Here is a 20,517-nt window from a genome sequence, read left to right as displayed (position 1 = left end):
CTGATGAGGCTGCACTTGTGGGCACTGATGGGAACTGTTAGGCAGCATTGATAGGTGACACTGATGAGGAGGCACTAATTGGCAGAACTGATGGGCACTGATGAGGCTGCACTGATGGGCACCGATGAGGCTGACTGATGGGCCCTAATTAGGCTACATTGATGAGGCTGCACTGATGAGGCTGCTCTGATGGGCACCAATGAGGCAGCACTGGTGGGCACTGATGGGAACTGTTGGGCGGCATTAATAGGTGACACTGATAAGGAGGCACTGATTGGCAGAACTGATGGGCACTGATTGGCAGCACTGGTGGGACTGCACTGATAATCAGGACACTGAAAATCAATGCCCCGATTATCAGTGTAGATGTCCCTTTTACACAAGCCTGTTATCGGCTCTCTTTTCCTCCCCTCATGCTTTCAGCATGAGGAAAGGAGTGCCGATAACCGGCTTCTGTTTACATTGTGATCAGTGTGATTGGACACAGCTGATCACGTGGTAAAGAGCCGCTGATTGGCTATTTACCTCAATCTGTGATCAGCAGTGTCTGGAGGAACTGTTATCACAGAGCGCGGACACCCGCGCAGCAGCGGGCGCGATGATCATGGGAGGACGTCATATCACGGCCTCCCAGAACTGGCCGGCTGTGCTGTAGCCGTCATTCAGGTATAGCGTGGTCGTCAAGTGGTTAAATGCAGGTAATGACTTAAACAGAAATACACCGGTCACTTGCGCTTAAACATCTTTATTATATGCGACAAAACAACAAAAAAGTAAACAAAACTCACAAAACTACAATGAGGTAGAAACTTCGCACACAAGACAATGGCCACACCGGTAAGCGAGTGCAAACTTAGGTCTACGTCTACCGAGCAAACGTTACAGACGGTATCTTTGGCACGGAGCTTCCAAACAGAGGAGTGGACAGAAATAAAAAAAAAAATACGTGGACACATTACAGAAAGGCTTCTTCCTATAACAAAGCACATAAAGCCCATATACATTTGCGCGGTGTGTTGATGCACAAGCATTGACACGCGTTATGCTGCGAGTTAACACTAAGTCACTCCATTGCGAATAATGGGCTACCAACCACACCGGAAAGGTCCCAAAAGTCAGATGGGTCACAAAATTGTTATAGAGATGCACCATGGTGCATTGTTTTAGTATGCTGGGGGGGGGGGCTATTCAAAATGAATGGAGCAATAACACATCAATGAACGTAATGTGCCTTGCTGCACAAGAACAGGAGCATTCCCACAATGCATAAATCGAAATAAGCCCTCAACCTATGAGCATGGGCACATGACCTCTAGAAGAAGTCTCATCTCTACGGCCTTTACCACCCCACCCATCCTCCGTTCTCTACTGTCTAGCCAGACATTAAAGATCCATTCACTTTTACTCAATGCACGTTACATGCATTTATGCATTGTGGTGTCACTCACTTTCAAATAGTACCCCCCAACGTACTAAGGCAACGCACATGTGCCGCAGCCCGCTGCAACACACCATAATGCGCTGCGTTACAAATTTTGCGGCAGGCCCAATTTTTGGAACATTTTGGTTGCGTTGGCAGCCCATTTTTTTCAACGCAACGCATGCGCAATTAATGCACCACTCGATTGCAAATGAGCTCTAAGTGATTAAAATCTCTCATCCTCTGAAGTGCAATTTAAAAAAAAAAAAGTGCAACAAACATCATTAAAACGATATAAACATACAAAAAGTCATCATCTGTCTCAGCCAATAGACTGGAGCCTGTCCTTGTTTTTTCATTGGAAGTTCAGTTGTACAAAGATTTATCTGTATTTTTTTCAACTAGCAGCTCCCAGATATAGGGGCCCATGCACACGGACTGGTTTGGTGCCTACAGCATAAAAGTTGGGCATTTTTGGCCACAAGGAAGGCCCATGTGCAGTGTATAGCCCACTGCCAGCAGCCTGGTAAAATCAATGACAGGCTGTTCTGAGTGGCACTTACATTTCGGGTAGTATGCATGCAGGAGATCAGCATTTGGAACGCACATCCCCCGCACATGGTCCCAAATGCGAGTCCTGCTCAGAGCAGTGTCAAGCCGCCGCACATTGAGTGGGGAAGATGAGCGCAGAAAGGGTTAAAGAGTCCATCTAACATTTGTGATAGTCCCAAATAAGAGTTCGTAAAATGTTTGCAGCACAAGTGGCAGCCCTCTTCACAGAAAGCCAGCTCTATAGGATCAGAAACAAAACAAAAGAGGGCAAAGCGCCATCTAAGTGCAGCTTATAAAACACACAGGCTGTAAGACAGTATAAGGCTCATCAAGGGGGTCAAACACTGTAAGGAACATCCCGTCCCGCAAAAACCGCTGGAACAGAGGATGAAGCTGTCAGTTCTGGTGAGGACACTGGATTGTATCCCTGCACTCCATCATGCCGGTTGAAGCGCACCCAGAACACACTCTCAAATGGGTGGGATGGCTCCAGACGTCATTGTGTGACAAAACGCATAGGACGGAGTGACATTGCGTTCTTCGATTCCCGGACATGCAGGCTGCTCGTGTATCGCCAGCCGGCGAGAGTGATATTTAGACTTTTTTAACACCATTTTGATAATGATGTAATTGCAACCTTACTTTTATTTTAGAAAGATTTTACACTATGTGGAGCTTTTTTTTTGTATTTCTGAGGATAGATTTATGGAAGCATCATCTGGATGATTTTCATCTTTGGCTTTTAGGAGACCTTATTCAAACAGCATCGAAAAGGTCCTGGCTGGGTGTGTAGCCACAAGCGTGGCTGATACAGGTGACTGTGCTCCAGACAAGATCTCACTCTGGGTGACGGATGGTGGTTATACTGCAGATGTATTGACATGGATTCTACATTTTTACATTTTTCACTTTTTTTGGACTTTATTTCATTTGGATGGCACATATTGTTTCTATCATATGGGTCCTCATTTAGCGCGACTCTGTCGCTGTTTGGATTCATTGTACATTAAAGTTTTATTCCAATGCTGCACTTAGAGGGCGCTTTTCTCCTCTTTTGTTTTGTTCCTGATCCTATACAGCCGCCGCACACTTGACTATGACAGGCTCCTGGCAGTGGGCTCTCTGCTGCACCTAGGTGTGCATCCCCCCAAAAAAATGCCACTTTTGTTTGCGCTTTAGGTTACAAAACAGCCGCATGCATGAGCCCTTTATGATATAAGGTGCCAGGACAAAAACTGACTTAAAAAACTATCTCTAAGAGTGTAAAAATGAACTGGTAAAAATTCCAGAGCGTAAAAAACATGCAAAAAAAGACTTGATTAAAAAAAAAAAAAGAGCGAACACTGATGTTGTTTCGGTAAAAAAAAAATGATGACTGAACAACCAGTTTATGCAGTTCAGATATGAAAGGCACAAAACTGGGCAACTGTCAATGAATCCCCATCGCCCACAGTCATTGCAATAAGTGTAAAACAAGAAGCGTTTGCGATATAAAAAAATAAAAAAAAAAGCTGAGGTATTAATAGTCAAACCTTCAAGCGGTAATAAACCCAAAAATTTATTATATTGCGGCATACCAATCAGATGTGGTGGCTGCATTTGTTTTCACCTGGTGATATGGCCAGTAACACACCTCCTGTATTAGTGAGACACAACTCTGGATGAATAAGCACAGGAGGCACAGCAGACAGCAGCATTGTCAATCTGGGCACAGGGTAGTGGTAAAATGGTTGTAAAGGCTGAAGGCTTTTTTTTAACCTTCATGCATTGTATGCATGAAGGGAAAAAACCTTCAGTGTGAAGCTTCCTCCTAAAGCCCTCCTAATACAGAGATGTAGGAGGAGGAATTGGGATTTTTAAGGTGCAAATTAATTTGAAATAATACCAACTATAATACATAAGAACATTTTTTATTTTAAAGAGCAAAATAAAAAAAATTGTTAAAATATAACAATTGGCAAGTACAGATCAACAAGATTTTATGGATATAGCACTATAGAATGGAGTTCCCAACATGTTTCACCCATATATCTGGCTTCTTCAGGGGATCCTGTCCAATTAGTGGTACAATCTTTCCATTCAATAGAAGGCTTGTACCTCTAATTGGACAGCATTCCCTGAAGAAGCCCTTCCATATATCGGGCTTCTTCAGGGAATGCTGTCCAATTAGAGGTACAAGCCTTCTATTGAATGGAAGGATTGTACCACTAATTGGACAGCATCCCCTGATGAAGCCAGATATATGGGTGAAACATGTTGGGAACTCCATTCTATAGTGCTGTATCCATAAAATCTTGTTGATCTGTAATTGCCAATTGTTATATTTTAACAATTTTTTTAATTTGCTCTTTAAAAAAAAAAAATCCTATATATTATAGTTGATATTATTTCAAATTAATTTGCACCTTAAAAATCCCAATTCCTCCTCCTACATCTAACTAATTAATGGATGTGGTGCTAATATCAAGTCGATTTGCCCGTGATCATAAAGTTCCTTTCCTTCCTAATACATTCCTGAGCCCGATCTAGCGATGTGCATAAGAGCTGCTGCTGCTGTCCTGGCTCCTCATTGGCTGAGATACACAGCAGCAGCAGCCATTGACAATCAGGGCTAGTGAGGAGGGACCAGTGGGTGGGGCTGAGCCCAGTTCTGTGTGTCGAGAGCGGGGCTCGAGAATGAGCATGCACAAGTGCCCCCATAGCAAGCGGCTTGCTATGGGGGCACTCGGTGGCCGGGGGGGAAGAGCCAGGAGCGCCGGCGGGGGGGGGGGGGGGGGGGGGGGGACCTGGGAAGAGAAGGATCGGGGGCTGCTCTGTGCAAAACCATCGCACAGAGCAGGTAATTATAGCATGTTTGTTATTTTTTTTTTAAATTGGAGCCTTTAGTATTACTTTCAATATATTAGCAGATTTAATTATACTAACATATTGAAGCCAAAGTTTATCAGTTACAGCAAACCGTTTTTTTTCCCCCCTTTTGGGATAAAGGTTTTGCATGAATAAAAAAAAGCTGATAATTTTAAGCACCCCTTTCAATGTTTAATGGTTTGTCTCATCCATGTAAACTGATACATTCTGCTGGAGAGAGCTTGAGTTAATGAAAAATAACAGACTTGCAGGCTTGATCACCAGATGAAAACAGAAGAAGGAAAAAGTGATAAAGGTTTTACATAAATAAGTAAAAGCTGATCGTTGTAGGCCCCCCCCCCGTCAGTGGTAAATGGTTTATCTCAATGCTCTAACTGCTTCATCTGCAGGACACCTTGTTCTGTTGGAACAACAAAAGACTTTACCTGCCAGATCACTAGGTGAAAATAAAGCCTGAAAAAAAGAAAAACTAATGCAGCCACCACATCTAAGAATTGGTAAGCTGCAATATAATAAATGTTTTTTTTGGGTTTAATGAGGCTTTCAGACAACTGTCCGCACAAGCTTACACTCAGCAAGTGTTAGAGGACTAGAATAAGAACTGAAAAGAAAGCTGGAGACAAAATATCAACCTCTGTAACCATAAAGAGAAAAAAAAAAATCTTCTATACCTGGGAAGGAACTGACTGCACAAGTGTAAAAAAAACGATTACAGTGTGTGGCAAGAACTATATCACATGACTTCCCCCACCATCCACTGTCAGGTGACTTCATCAACTGCCTCCTGTCAACAGAAATGTATAAGTGCTGAATGTGCCCTCTAGTGGGGGGACACGGGACCTCATCATCTAATCAGCATATTCCTATTGGTTAACATCTGGAATCCCGGCTCTTCTAGTTACGCATGAGCGGGCAGTGGCGACGCAGGAGCTCTTTCGAGTGCTGGCAGTGCCAGCAGGAACGGCAGAAATACTTGAAGCAAACCTAAAAAGAGAAAGGGGGAAAAAAAAAGTTTAATTCTTGCAATACTGACCACTTTAGTAACCATTCAGCACTGGAGAGAAGGGCTTAGATAGAACGATATTACCAAAAGTATTGGGACGCCTGCCTTTACACGCACATGAACTTTAATGGCTTCCCAGTCTTAGGCTCCATTCACACTAGCGCGTTTTTTGATGCATTTTGCATTTTGCAGAAATGCACGGGAATTTTTTAACATGGGTTCCTATGGAACATGTTCACATCAATGCCTTTTTGTTTCTCTGCATTTTTGGAAAGGGTCAGGGACTTTTTTTCATGCAAAATGCAGCGTTTTGCATGTAATAGAATTCAATGGACAAGCATCAAAAACGCAAGTGCACCGTTTTTGCAGCGCTTTTGATGCGTTTTTGATGCGTTTTTTGCAGTTTTTTTTTTTTTTTATTTTTTTTTTTTTTTTTTAATTTTTTTTTTAGACTGTAAAAAAAAACTGTAAAAAAAAAAAAAAAAAAAAAACGCAAAACGCAAATCGCGGCAAAAACGCGGCAAAAACGCTGCTCAAAAACGTGGCAAGCATGAAAAAAAAACCTCCAAAAACGCTCAAAAGCAACATGCATAGGTGTGAATCGAGCCTAAGTCCGTAGGGTTCAATATTGAGTTTGCCCATCCTTTGCAGCTATAACAGCTTCAACTCTTCTAGGAAGGCTGTCCACAAGGTTTAGGAGTGTGTCTATGGGAATGACCATTCTTCCAGAGGGTACAGGCACTGATGTTGGACAAGAAGGCCTGGCTCTCAGTCTCCATTCTAATTCATCCCAAAGGTGTTCTATCTGGTTGAGGTCAGGACTCTGCAGACCAGTCAAGTTCCTCCACCCCAAACTCGCTCATCCATGTCTTTATGGACCTTGCTTTGTGCACTGGTGCACAGTCATGTTGGAACAGGAAGGGGCCATCCCCAAACTGTTCCCACAAAGTTGGGAGCACGAAAGTGTCCAAAATGTTTTGGTATGCTGATGCCTTAAGAGTTCCCTTCACTGGAACTAAGGGGCCAAGCCCAACCCCTGAAGAACAACCCCACATCATAATCCCCCCTCCACCAAATGATTTGGACCAGTGCACAAAGCAAAGTCCATAAAGACATGGATGAGCGAGTTTGGAGTGGAGGAGCTTGACTGGCCTGCACAGAGTACTGACCTCAACCCAATAGAACACCTTTGGGATGAATTAGAATCTAATGTGATGGGGATCCCTTATGGTAAAGGGGGGTGCTTCTGATGTGATGGAGGGACTTGGATGTGATGGGGAGACCTCCAAAGTCATGGAGGACCCTTATGGGAAATGGGTTGGGGGGGCTTTTGACGTGATGGTGGGACTCTGATGTGATGAGGGAGATCTCTGTGAAGGGGGAACTTTGATGTGATGGGGAAACACTGGTATGACAAGGAGACCTCTAATGTCATGGGGGACCCTTATAGTAAAGGGGGCGGGGGTGCTCTTTTGATGTGATGGTGGGACTCTAATGTGATGGGGGAGATCTCTGAGAAGAGGGGACTTTAATGTGATGGGGGAACTCTGGTAGGATAAGGAGACATCTAATGTGATGGGGGACCCTTATGGGAAAGGGAATGGGGGAGCTTTTGATGTGATGGTGGGACCATGATGTGATGAGGAGACCTCTAATCTGATGGAGGACCCTTATGGGAAAGGGGGTGGGGGAGCTTTTGACCTGATGGTGGGACTCTGATGTGAAGGGGCAAATCTCTGTGAAATGGGGACTTTGATGTGATGGGGAAATCTGGCATGATAAGGAGACCTCTAATGTCATGGGGGACCCTTATGGGAAAGGGGGGAGCTTTTGATGTGATGGCAGGACTCTGATGTGATGGGGGAGTTTCTGTGAAAAGGTGACTTTGACCCGATGGTGGGACTCTGATGTGATGGGGGACCTCTGTAAAGCGGGGACTTTGATGTGGGAACTCTGATGTGATGGGGAGACTTCTAATGTGATGGGGAACCCTTATGGGAAAGGGGGGGGCTTTTGATTTTAATGTGACGCAGGGATCTCTGAGAAGAGGGGACTTTGATGTGATGGGGAACTCTGGTAGGATTAGGAGACATCTAATGTAATGGGGGACCCTTATGGGAAGGGAGGGGGGCTGTGATCTGATGTTGGGACTCTGATGTGATGGGGGGATATCTGTGAAGGGGAGACTTTGACCTGATGTTGGGACTCTGATGTGATGGGATTCTCTGTGAAGGGGGGCATTGATGTGATGGGGAACTCTGGCATGATAAGGAGATCTCTAATGTCATGGGGGACCCTTATGGGAAAGGGGGGATCTTTTGATGTGATGTAATGGCAGGACTCTGATGTGATGGGGGAGTTTCTATAAAAAAGGGGACTTTGACCTGATGGTATGGGGGAGATCTCTGTGAAGAGGGGACTTTGATGTGATGGGGAAACTCTGGTATGATAAGGAGACCTCTAATGTCACAGGGAAACCCTTATGGTAAAGGGGCGGGGGGTGCTCTTCTGATGTGATGGTGGGACTCTAATGTGATGGGGGAGATCTCTATGAAGAGGGGACTTTGATGTGATGGGGGAACTCTGGTAGAATAAGGAGACATCTAATGTGATGGGGGACCCTTATGGGAAAGAAGATGGGGGAGCTTTTGATGTGATGGTGGGACCATGATGATGAGACCTCTAATGTGATGGAGGAGCCTTATGGGAAAGGGGGTGGGGGAGCTTTTGACCTGATGGTGGTACTCTGATGTGATGGGGAACTCTGGCATGATAAGGAGACCTCTAATGTCATGGGGGACCCTTATGGGAAAGGGGGGGATCTTTTGATGTGATGGGGGAGTTTTTGTGAAAAGGGGACTTTGACCTGATGGTGGGACTCTGATGTGATGGGGGATCTCTGTCAAGCAGGGACTTTGATGTGGGAACTCTGATGTGATGGGGAACCCTTATCGGAAGGGGGGGGGCTTTTGATGTGATGCAGGGATCTCTGAGAAGAGGGGACTTTGATGTGATGGGGAACTCTGGTAGGATAAGGGATAAGGAGACATCTAATGTGGTAGGGGACCCTTATTGGGGGGGGCGCTTTTGATTTGATGGTGGGACTCTGATGTTATGGGGATCTCTGTGAAGGGGGGACTTTGACCTGATGTTGGGACTCTGATGTGATGGGGGATCTCTGTAATCTCTGTAAAGGGGGGACATTGATGTGATGAGGAGACTTCTAATGTGATGGGGAACTTTTGGGGTGCTTTTGATGTGATCGGGGGAATTGGATGTGGGAACTCTGATGTGATGAGGGCACCCTGACATGAAGAAGGGACTCCGATGTGATGGGGGGGATTGTCTCATGTGAATATTATCCAGGTGGTTGTGTGCTTCATCCCAGGATCAGGTTAGACTGGGGTGCCACCAGATTTTTTGTACTTCTAAATGGTGCCAGAATTGAAATAAGTTTGAGGACCACTGGTTTAAATACATGTAAGGAGGTTTCTGAAAGGTCAATTTGTCACCTCAAGCTTCCTCCATCTCCAAGTGTCATTTACACACCAAATCACAGAAATTTACCAACATGTTGCAGAAAATGTATACAGGCTTATTTGATAAAAATATGCCTGGTGCAATCAATGGCAGCCGCAGGCACTGCACTGAACTCCTTGCACTAATAAGAAAAGATGAACCAACACTGAGATCCAGCGGATTGACAATTACCTTCTCTCTGCAGAAAAACGGACCGAACTGTAAATTGCACACCTGACACATTGACTCTTCCAGGTACGGGTCAATCTGAATCTGAAAAGAGAAAAGGATGGCAACTGAACGGCACTGTACTGATTTCAAAGACTTGACATACAAAGCAACGCTACTCTAGACAAACTCCAGAATCTTCATCACCTGCTCCTCTGACCACCTCAGTCTTTTCCGAGAGGATGAAGACAGCCATTTATAGGTGGCCCAGTAATATTTAAAATACGGTTGCACCGATACCACTTTTTTAAGACGGAGTACAAGTACCAATACTTTTTTTGCAAGTACCTGCCGATACCGATTACCAATCCTTTTTTTTAAATGTCATGTGACAGAGGCACTAATATGCAGCACTAATGGGGAGGCCCTAACATGTAGCACTGATGGGCAATGACAGGTGGCACTGATGAGGCGTTGACTGTGTCAGTGGTTTATTTTATTTTTTCAAAATAAATCTTTTTGATTATTTTTTTACATCTTATTTCTTTTGTTATTTTTTTTTTTTACAATGCTTTCTTTTAGGGGGGACTGTCAGTGGTTTTTTAATTATTTTTACAATTTAACCTTTAAATATTTATTTACTACAAAAGGAAGGAGCCGGTAAATTACATATTTACTGTCTCCTTCCTCCGCTCTCCATTCTGACAGATCTGGGACGAGGGGGGGACTGGAGGAGGACCCGGAGAGCCAGGGGAGGACACGGGGCAGTTGGGGATAATCGGTGCGGCGGTGGGGGTAGTTACAAGCACCGATCTCCCTGTATAGCTTTCATTAAAGTGGTTGTAAACCAGTTACAACCACTTTTACCTACAGGTAAGCCTAGATTAAGGCTTACCTGTAGGTGCTCAAAATATCTCCCAAACCTACATGGTTTAGGAGATATTTACAAAAGAGATGGGCGCCGATGTCTACGGCGCATGCGCCTTAGACTGGGTGCAGGCGCACCTTAGGAACGGCAATTGTGCCGTTTCTAAAGGAGAGCGTGCCGTGACTTGCAGCTCCCATGCGCCGCAATACCTGGAAGGAAGATGGACGCTTCGTGGAACAGCGGTGACATTGCAGGCTTCGGTTTCAGGTAAGTGACACATAATAGGGCTACTATGCGATGCATAGTTGCCAATTATGCTTTACCTTTTCAGGGAAACAAAGAGGAAGTAAAACCCATCAGGGTTTACTTCCTCTTTAAAGTAGCTGACAGCCCCGGGGGGGGGGGGAGGAGGAGAAGCAGCTGTCAGCTGCTTTACTGAAAGCTATACAGGGAGATCGGTGCTTGTAACTGCCCGATCATCTGTGAGGCTGCCCGGCCCCCCTGCTACGCTGAGGACGCCGGGCCCAGTACAACAGGGCCAGCTGTACCGGCCTCCTGCCGGGAAGTACTCGTTCAAATGCTGGGGATTGGCACAGATACCAATGGGGTTTATTTACTAAAGGCAAATCCACTTTGCACTACAAAGTGCAATTGGAAGTGCAGTCGCTGTAGATCTGAAGAGGACATGCAGGGAAAATAAAAAAACAGCATTTTTTCCAAAAAGGAGGTTCACATGCTGGTATCATCCACAAGAAACAGTATTGGAGACTGCTCAGACCAAACACCATCAAAAACAAGGTGCAGGAGTGTGTTACGTACAGGGTGCAACATGTCATTCTCACCCCTCCTCCTAGGTTCTGACCTCTGCACCCCCCACACATCAATCTCCACAGCCCTCACCCCCCCCCCCCCCCCCAAAAAAAAAATTCTTACATCTGTACTCTCTCCTACCTTCCCCAGCTCTGGTACCTCCCTGTATAGCAAGTCCTCAAAAGGCCTGAACACAGGATGCAGCCCACTGGATTGTAAAAAAAAACCCATTGCCATCAAAGCTGACAGGAACCTCCGCCGCTGACAGCTATGCCAGGCCGACCACTTAGCGCACCGGCGCTGCTGGATGGACAGAGGAGAAGAACAGGAAATGTTTACCCTAGGAGGCGGCCGGCCGCGCATGCGCTCGCACAAAGCCGGCGCCGCTTGCAGGACTAAGGAGAAGGATGTTTAATCATGTCTGGGCGACAGGCAGTGGGAAAAACATTTGGTGGCGGCCGGCAAATGCTGCGCGGGCCACATGACAAGGCCTGGCGGGCCGGATTTGGCCCACGGGCCTTGTGTTTGCCACCTGTGATCTAGGGAAATCAAAGGGTTAAATGTGTCCCTAATGAGTCCCTGGACAACGTACGTTATTAAGAAACGCTTAGGGCGGAGCGACGCGCTGACGTCACCTCGTACTCCATTCGTGTATCCAGTTGGAATGGGCTGTCTGTTTGAGCTCCGGCCGGCGCAACTTTTTCTCTGTATCCGCAATATCCTTGGGGCTTTTTTCCTTTTTCTGGCCGGCGCAACGGACTTTCTGATTCTTTTTTTCTACCATCTTGTAAGTGCATTACTTTTTTTATTAATAAATTGTCGTTGGTTTTACACTATTGGAGCATTTATTTCTTCCATGCACCATGACATCTACACGCTGATCTGAGCTGTTGTGAGGTGACCTTCCAGTATCTGAACATTGCCTGCTGTCCCCATGGAGCCGGTCTATGGTATCACACACGCTTTCCCTGATCCTCTGTGATGGGGGATCATGGTGTCTTGGTAAGGGCACATTTCTGCTGATATTGGTGGTGGATTTCACATAACACTTGAAGACAACAGTTTGTTCATCTTTACGGACTATTTTTCACCATTCACTGGTATATACCATATTATACTGTTCACTTATGTTTTTTATGCGTGCACCTAGTGTTTTTCATTCATCATTCGTTACTTAATCTATCAATTGTCAATGATTTTTTTGATGCTTAACATCAATTTATTTTTAGGTATTTATATATTATTTGTTTGCACTGTTGATTTATTTCACATATTATTGCATATTGATTTTGGATTTATATATTATCAACTATATAGTCCTTGGTTACTTCTCTACGGGTAGCGCGATTTTTTACTTTCTATCCCTAATGAGTGTAAGGGTCCTTTCAGAGGGTCCATTTTTTTGGGGGGGGGGGGGGGCTACCAAAAATATGTAGCAGAATACATATTGGCCTAAATTGATGAAGAAATTTGATTTTTTCATTTTTTTTATTGGATATTTTTTTATAGCAGAAAGTAAAAAATATTTTTTTTCCCCTAAAATTGTCGGTCTTTTTTTTTTGTTTATAGTGCAAAAAATAAAAATGGCAGAGGTGATCAAATACCACCAAAAGAAAGCTCTATTTGTGGGGGAAAAGGACGTACATTTTATTTGGGTACAGCGTCATAATTGTCAGTTAAAGTAACGCAGTGCTGTGTCGCAAAAAAAAGCCTGGTCAGGAAGGGGCTGAAGTGGTTAAAAAAAAAAAAGCCTATTTTGCATAGTGGAGGGGGATAGGGATGGGGGGGGGTGGCAACATCCAATTGGGGGTGAAGATCTGCTTTCAGCATATTTGAAAACAGAAGGTTTAAGCAGCCTCTCAGAGCACCTTCCTTGGATGTGAGTCACTTACCTTCTTGGTGAATTTGGAGGTTTTTATTTCCACAAAAGCCGCGCTCACCGCCTTGAGGTAACTGCGCTGGTTGCTGAAAATGACACGTCCAGAACCTGAGCGAAATAAATGTAATAAACACACATCACATGTATATAGATAATAAAGTTGAACCCTCAGCCCAAATCTGTTTGCAACAAGGACACAGTACAAATAGGGCTGAACACGCGATTGATTGCATGCGCTGGGAAGAACAGAGCCGATGTGCCGATCCAGGTGCATCACGCTTTTTCCTTTCTTTTTTTTTTGTTGTTAGAACTTGTTTAAAATATCACAAGTGGCATTTCATTCAGTGCTATTCACCCCAGCGACGTTGCGGCGGTTTGTGTTGCAGCACGCAAAGTAAATACCGCACGGCGTCCTTTTTTTAGTACGCCAAAAAAAATACGTTAAATAAAAAAATGCTGCTCACCAATCGGGTACTTGTGCTTATCGGTATCAATGCCGGCGTAAACCACTCCACCGAAAAGGTCGTTCATTATTGTGGCGAGGGCTTCAGCACTTAGCATGCCATGCAACGCACCAACAAACACAGTCTTAGTGCGATCCACACGATTCGATGGATTGAGCACAAAGTTGCTGTCTGCCAGCACCCAAGGTATGACTTGCACCTAGAGGACACAGAAAGAAAGTCTGAACAAAACTGGTGCTCAATAAAAATGTAAAAAAAAAAAAAAAAAAAAATATTTCTGCCACACTGAACTGTGAGAGGCTGTTACCTTCTTGCTGCGCATTCGGCGGCTTGACATCCTGTAGTAGTGTTCACACAGCTCACTTCGTCTTTGCAAATTTTGGGTGCAGGCTTGAAGTAGTGCTCGCACCGACTTCTCCGACTCAAATACCAGATAAACGAAGCCTAAAATATTAAGAGATACGAATCTAAGACAGCACAGCTGTTGTGTAGCCCTCGGGGCCCCCATAAACAGTAGTCTGCGTGTTTATTCAATTTATGACTGTCTTCTGAAACATGTCTCCTCTCTATGGATGTTCCTAAAGCATGTCCCCAATCTATGGATGTCACCTTAAAAAGGGAGTCCACCTAAAAAAAAAAATTATTAAAAGCCAGCAACTACCAATACTGCAGCAGCTGACTTTTAATAAATGGACACTTACCTGTCCTGGAGTCCAGCGATGTCGGCAGCCAAAGCCGATCAATCGCTCGGCTCTCGGCGGCTACCGCCGCCATTCTCTGTGAGGGGATCAGGAAGTGAAGCAATGCGCATCCTAAGTGGTCCCCGCTATCTCCTGGGACCTGTGTGTTTCCCAGGAGACAGCGGGGGGGCGGTGTTTGCGCGGGAAGGGGCGTGACTATTCCAGGAAGTGGGTGCAAATACCTGTATTAGACAGGTATCTGTACCCCCTCTCCCTGAAAGGTGCCAATTGTGGCACCGGAGGGGGGGGAATCAGATGAGCGGAAGTTCCACTTTGTGGGTGGAACTCCGCTTTGAATATAGATGTCTTCTAATGCATGTCCCCAGTCTATAGATGTCTTCTAATGCATGTCCCCAGTCTATAGATGTCTTCTAATGCATCTCCCCAGTCTATAGATGTCTTCTAATGCATGTCCCCAGTCAACAAATGTCTTCTAAAGCATGCCCCAGTTTATGGATGTCTTCTTAAAAATATCTCCAGTCTATGGATGTCTTCTAATGCATGTCCCCAGTCTATAGATGTCTTCTAATGCATGTCCCCAGTCAATAGATGTCTTCTATTGCATGTCCCCAGTCTATAGATGTCTTCTAATGCATGTCCCCAGTCAATAGATGTCTTCTATTGCATGTCTCCAGTCTATAGATGTCTTCTAATGCATATCCCCAGTCTATAGATGTCTTCTAATGCATGTCCCCAGTCTATAGATGTCTTCTAATGCATATCCCCAGTCTATAGATGTCTTCTGATGCATGTCCTCAAGTCAATGAATGTCTTCTAAAGCATGCCCCAGTTTATGGATGTCTTCTTAAAAATAACTTCAGTCTATAGATGTCTTCTAATGCATGTCCCCAGTCTATAGATGTCTTCTAATGCATGTCCCCAGTCTATAGATGTCTTCTATTGCATGTCCCCAGTCTATGTCTTCTAATGCATGTCCCCAGTCTATAGATGTCTTCTATTGCATGTCCCCAGTCTATAGATGTCTTCTAATGCATGTCCCCAGTCTATAGATGTCTTCTAATGCATGTCCCCAGTCTATAGATGTCTTCTAATGCATGTCCCCAGTCTATAGATGTCTTCTAATGCATGTCCCCAGTCTATAGATGTCTTCTAATGCATGTCCCCAGTCTATAGATGTCTTCTAATGCATGTCCCCAGTCTATAGATGTCTTCTATTGCATCTCCCCAGTCTATAGATGTCTTCTAATGCATGTCCCCAGTCTATAGATGTCTTCTAATGCATGTTCCCAGTCTACAGATGTCTTCTAATGCATGTCCCCAGTCAATAGATGTCTTCTATTGCATGTCCCCAGTCTATAGATGTCTTCTAATGCATATCCCCAGTCTATAGATGTCTTCTAATGCATGTCCCCAGTCTATAGATGTCTTCTAATGCATATCCCCAGTCTATAGATGTCTTCTGATGCATGTCCTCAAGTCAATGAATGTCTTCTAAAGCATGCCCCAGTTTATGGATGTCTTCTTAAAAATAACTTCAGTCTATAGATGTCTTCTAATGCATGTCCCCAGTCTATAGATGTCTTCTAATGCATGTCCCCAGTCTATAGATGTCTTCTATTGCATGTCCCCAGTCTATGTCTTCTAATGCATGTCCCCAGTCTATAGATGTCTTCTATTGCATGTCCCCAGTCTATAGATGTCTTCTAATGCATGTCCCCAGTCTATAGATGTCTTCCAATGCATGTCCCCAGTCTATAGATGTCTTCTAATGCATGTCCCCAGTCTATAGATGTCTTCTAATGCATGTCCCCAGTCTATAGATGTCTTCTAATGCATGTCCCCAGTCTATAGATGTCTTCTAATGCATGTCCCCAGTCTATAGATGTCTTCTATTGCATCTCCCCAGTCTATAGATGTCTTCCAATGCATGTCCCCAGTCTATAGATCTCTTCTAATGCATGTTCCCAGTCTACAGATGTCTTCTAATGCATGTCCCCAGTCTACTGATGTCTTTTAATGCATGCCCCAGATTATGGATGTCTTCTTAAAAATATCTCTAGTCTATAGATGTCTTCTAATGCATGTTCCCAGTCTATAGATGTCTTCTAATGCATGTCCCCAGTCTATAGATGTCTTCTAATGCATGTCCCCAGTCAATGAGTGTCTTCTAAAGCATGCCCCAGTTTATGGATGTCTTCTTAAAAATATCTCCAGTCTATAGATGGCTTCTAATGCATGTCCCCAGTCTATAGATGTCTTCTAATGCATGTCCCCAGTCTTTAGATGTCTTCTAATGCATGTCCCCAGTCAATGAATGTCTTCTAAAGCATGCCCCAGTTTATGGATGTCTTCCAATGCATGTCCCCCGTCTATAGATGTCTACTAATGCATGTCCCCAGTCTATAGATGTCTTCTATTGCATGTCCCCAGTCTACAGATGTCTTCTAATGCATGTCCCCAGTCTACTGATGTCTTTTAATGCATGCCCCAGATTATGGATGTCTTCTTAAAAATATCTCTAGTCTATAGATGTCTTCTAATGCATGTTCCCAGTCTATAGATGTCTTCTAATGCATGTCCCCAGTCTATAGATGTCTTCTAATGCATGTCCCCAGTCAATGTGTGTCTTCTGAAGCATGCCCCAGTTTATGGATGTCTTCTTAAAAATATATCCAGTCTATAGATGGCTTCTAATGCATGTCCCCAGTCAATGAGTGTCTTCTGAAGCATGCCCCAGTTTATTGATGTCTTCTTAAAAATATCTCCAGTCTATGGCTGTCTTGTAATGCATCTCCCCAGTCTATAGATGTCTTCTAATGCATCTCCCCAGTCTATAGATGTCTTCTAAAGCATGTCCCCAGTCTATAGATGTCTTCTAATGCATGTACCCAGTCTATAGATGTCTTATAATGCATGTCACCAGTCTATAGATGTCTTCTAAAGCATGTCCCCAGTCTATGGATGTCTTTTAATGCATGTCCTCAGTCTATGGATGTCTTCTAAAGCATGCCCCCACTCTCTCAACCCTCTCACTGACACTTTTGCTGGACAGCTTGGTCTGTTGAAAGAAGTTGACAAATAGCAGACAGTGACTGGATCAACAGGTGAAAGTAAAGAGAAAAAACCTAAAAAAAGAAAATAGACGCAGCCACCACATCTAAAAATTGATACGCTGCAGTATGATATATTTTTGTTTTAAAATGCTTTAGGAACATTTCTAAACTATTCTTTGGAGCTGGGAAAAGTACAGCGCCTCGATAAATTATTCATACCCCTTGAAATTTTCCTCATCTTATCATGTTACAGCCAAAAACATTAAATGTATTTTATTGGGATTTTATGTGAAAGACCAACACAAAGTGGCACATAATTGTGAAAGTAGAAAGAAAATGATAAATGGTTTTTAACATTTTTTACAAATAAATATGTGAAAAGTGTGGTGTATATTTGTATTGCGCCCCCCAGAGTCAATACTTTGTGGAACCGCCTTTCACTGCAATTACAGCTGCAAGTCTTTTTTGGGGATGTCTCTACCAGCTTTGCATATCTAGAGAGTGATATTTTTGTTCATTTTTCTTTGTAAAATATCTCAAGTTCTCTCAGATTGGATGGAGAGCGTCTGTGAACAGCAATTTTCAAGTCTTGCCACAGATTCTCAATTGGATTTAGGTCTGGACTTTGACTGGGCTATTCTAACACATGAATATGCTTTGATCTAAACCATTCCATTGTAACGCTGCGACCCAGTTGAATCTGTCTGGTGACGTCATCCGTCGCACCGTCCGGTGCTCTGTCTCTCCGGGAGAAACACAGGGGCAGAGCCTGCATGGTGGATAAAGCCTCCTCCCCTTCACTGAAGCAGAAAGTCAGCTGATGAGCTGACAGCCAGTACAGTGCAGGGGAGGAGCTCAAGGAGACCCAAAATCAGGAGATGAATCACTGGGAGGGACTTCTTATGGCTTTCTTTCAACAATGGCTTTCTTCTTGCCACTCTTTCAGATTTGTGGAGAACACGACTAATAGTTGTCCGGTGGACAGATTCTCCCACCTGAGCTGTGGATCTCTGCAGCTCCTCCAGAGTTACCATGGACCTCTTGGCTGCTTCTTTGAATAATGCTCTCCTTGCCTGGCCTGTCAGTTTAGGTGGACGGCCATGTCTTGGTAGGTTTGCAGTTGTGCCATACTCTTTCCATTTTCCGATGATGGATTGAACAGAGCTCCGTGAGATGTTCAAAGCTTGGGATATTTTTTATAGCCTAATCCTGCTTTAATCTTCTCCACAACTTTATCCCTGACCTGTCTGGTGTTTTCCTTGGCCTTCATAAAGCTGTTTGTTCACTAAGGTTCTCTAACAAACCTCTGAGGGCTTCACAGAACAGTTGTATTTATACTGAGATTAAATTACACACAGCTGGACTTTATTTACTAATTAGGTGACCTCTGAAGGCAATTGGTTCTACTAGGTTTTAGTTAGAGGTATCAGAGTAAAGAGGGCTGAATACAAATGCACACCACACTTTTCAAATATTTATTTGTAAAAAAAATTGAAAACCATTTATCATTTTCCTTCCACTTCACTGTTATGTGCCACTTTGTGTTGGTCTATCACATATCTAATAAAATACATTTACATTTTTGTTCGTAACATGACAAAATGCGGAAACATTTCAAGGGGTATGAATACTTTTTCAAGGCACTGTATGTGGCTTTTCAAGGATGCTGGAATGAGGGCATTAGAGCTAATCCTTCAATACCACAATATTTACAATCTGCAGCAAAACTGACGTATATGCCCTAAAAAGTCAACCAGTTTTTGCAGCTGATAGCAAAATCAGAAAGCATACCAAGTCCACACCATCATGAAAAGATTGCAAACGTCTACATAAAATTCTGGCTTCAATATTTGACCTATAACATAACCCATTTGTAGCATATCCAGTCTTTGCAAGAGGTTGAGAAGAGAATCTGTGCACTCCAAAGAGGTTAAAGGTTACTTTCAAATATTTTAACAGTGCCATTGGATTCAAATTCTTACCCAAGTGGCTAAGCCATGGATGGTCAGCCAAAAGATAAATTCAATCATGTACTCTTTTAATACTGAAGAATATAGACTGGCTAACGGATAGCTAGAGTCACACTATTACATACACCATATTACCACAAGTATTGGGACTCCTGCCTCTACACGCACATGAACTACACTGAACGTGGGAACAGTTTGGGGATGGCCCCTTCCTGTTCAAACATGTCTGCGCACCAGTGCACAAAGCAAGGTCCATAAAGACATGGAGGAGCGAGTTTAAGTGGAGAACTTGACTCAGAGTCCTGACCTCAACCTGATAGAACCATCTTTGGGATGAATTAGAGCGGAGACTGCGAGCCAGGCCTTCTCATCCAACATCAGTGCCTGACCTCACAAATGCGCTTCTGGAAGAATGGTCAAATATTCCCATAGACACACTCCTAAACCTTGTGGACAGCCTTCCCAGAAGAGTTGAAGCTGTTATAGCTGCAAAGGGTGGGCCAACTCAATATTGAACCCTACGGACTAAGACTAAGACCATTAAAGTTCATGTGCGTGAAAAGGCAGGTGTCCCAATACTTTTGGTAATATTGTGTAGCTGCTGGACATAGCTGGGTAATATTGAAAGCCTTGTTGTAATCCCATCTCCATGCCCCAGAAGGTCCAGGGGTGGCTTGTTGGGCATCATCAAAAAGTGTTCAGATCAAAGTAATCTCCTACCACTCTAGCATTACCTTTAGACATATTACCTGTAGGAGGACAACCTGGATGAAGTTCCTGCTTACCAGGCCACTCAACAGTCAGTGCACCAAACGCACGGAATGCTTTTATCAGGGATGCTGCAAAGCAAGAAAGGCAAAGTATGATACACAATATAAGAAATTAAAGGACATCATCTTCTATCTGGGCTTGAAAGAAGGGCTAGCATCTCAGGAAAGGCTTTTTATAATGTTAAGCAAAAAAGGCAACTACCCCAATTAATAATTAGCTTTTAGAGTAAGGTTGTTAGGCAGCTTTCCAGCTGCTTCCACCACCAGACTCCTAGCTGCTCCCATCAGCAGCCAGGTAAGGAGTCTTCTCATTCTCCTAGCTGCTCCCATCAACAGCGGGGTAAGGAGTCTTCTCATTCTCCCAGCTGCTCCCATCAACAGCGGGGTAGGGAGTCTTCTCATTCTCCCAGCTGCTCCCATCAACAGCGGGGTAAGGAGTCTTCTCATTCTCCTAGCTGCTCCCATCAACAGC

General features: G+C 44.0%; 1 protein-coding gene across 2 annotated transcripts in view; it reads right to left on the bottom strand.

Moving 5' to 3' along the window:
- Positions 1 to 5,734: 5,734 nt before the first annotated feature.
- The window catches only part of LOC141114345 (cytoplasmic polyadenylation element-binding protein 1-B-like), a 41,051-nt gene continuing 26,268 nt past the window's right edge, over positions 5,735 to 20,517 (bottom strand). The window contains exons 7-12 of one of the 2 annotated variants that reach the window (XM_073607969.1): positions 20,010 to 20,114; positions 13,859 to 13,995; positions 13,552 to 13,750; positions 13,101 to 13,195; positions 9,555 to 9,635; positions 5,735 to 5,824 (exon numbers count right to left, since the gene is read on the bottom strand). In XM_073607969.1, the coding sequence (XP_073464070.1) occupies positions 5,735 to 5,824; positions 9,555 to 9,635; positions 13,101 to 13,195; positions 13,552 to 13,750; positions 13,859 to 13,995; positions 20,010 to 20,114 (707 nt within the window). The remainder of the gene's footprint in view (positions 5,825 to 9,554; positions 9,636 to 13,100; positions 13,196 to 13,551; positions 13,751 to 13,858; positions 13,996 to 20,009; positions 20,115 to 20,517) is intronic. The other variant, XM_073607970.1, reaches the window with a different exon arrangement.

The sequence above is a fragment of the Aquarana catesbeiana genome, linkage group LG12, assembly GCF_042186555.1.
Source record: "Aquarana catesbeiana isolate 2022-GZ linkage group LG12, ASM4218655v1, whole genome shotgun sequence".
Classification (NCBI taxonomy): Eukaryota; Metazoa; Chordata; class Amphibia; order Anura; family Ranidae; genus Aquarana; species Aquarana catesbeiana.
This window is presented reverse-complemented; position numbering and strand designations above follow the sequence as displayed.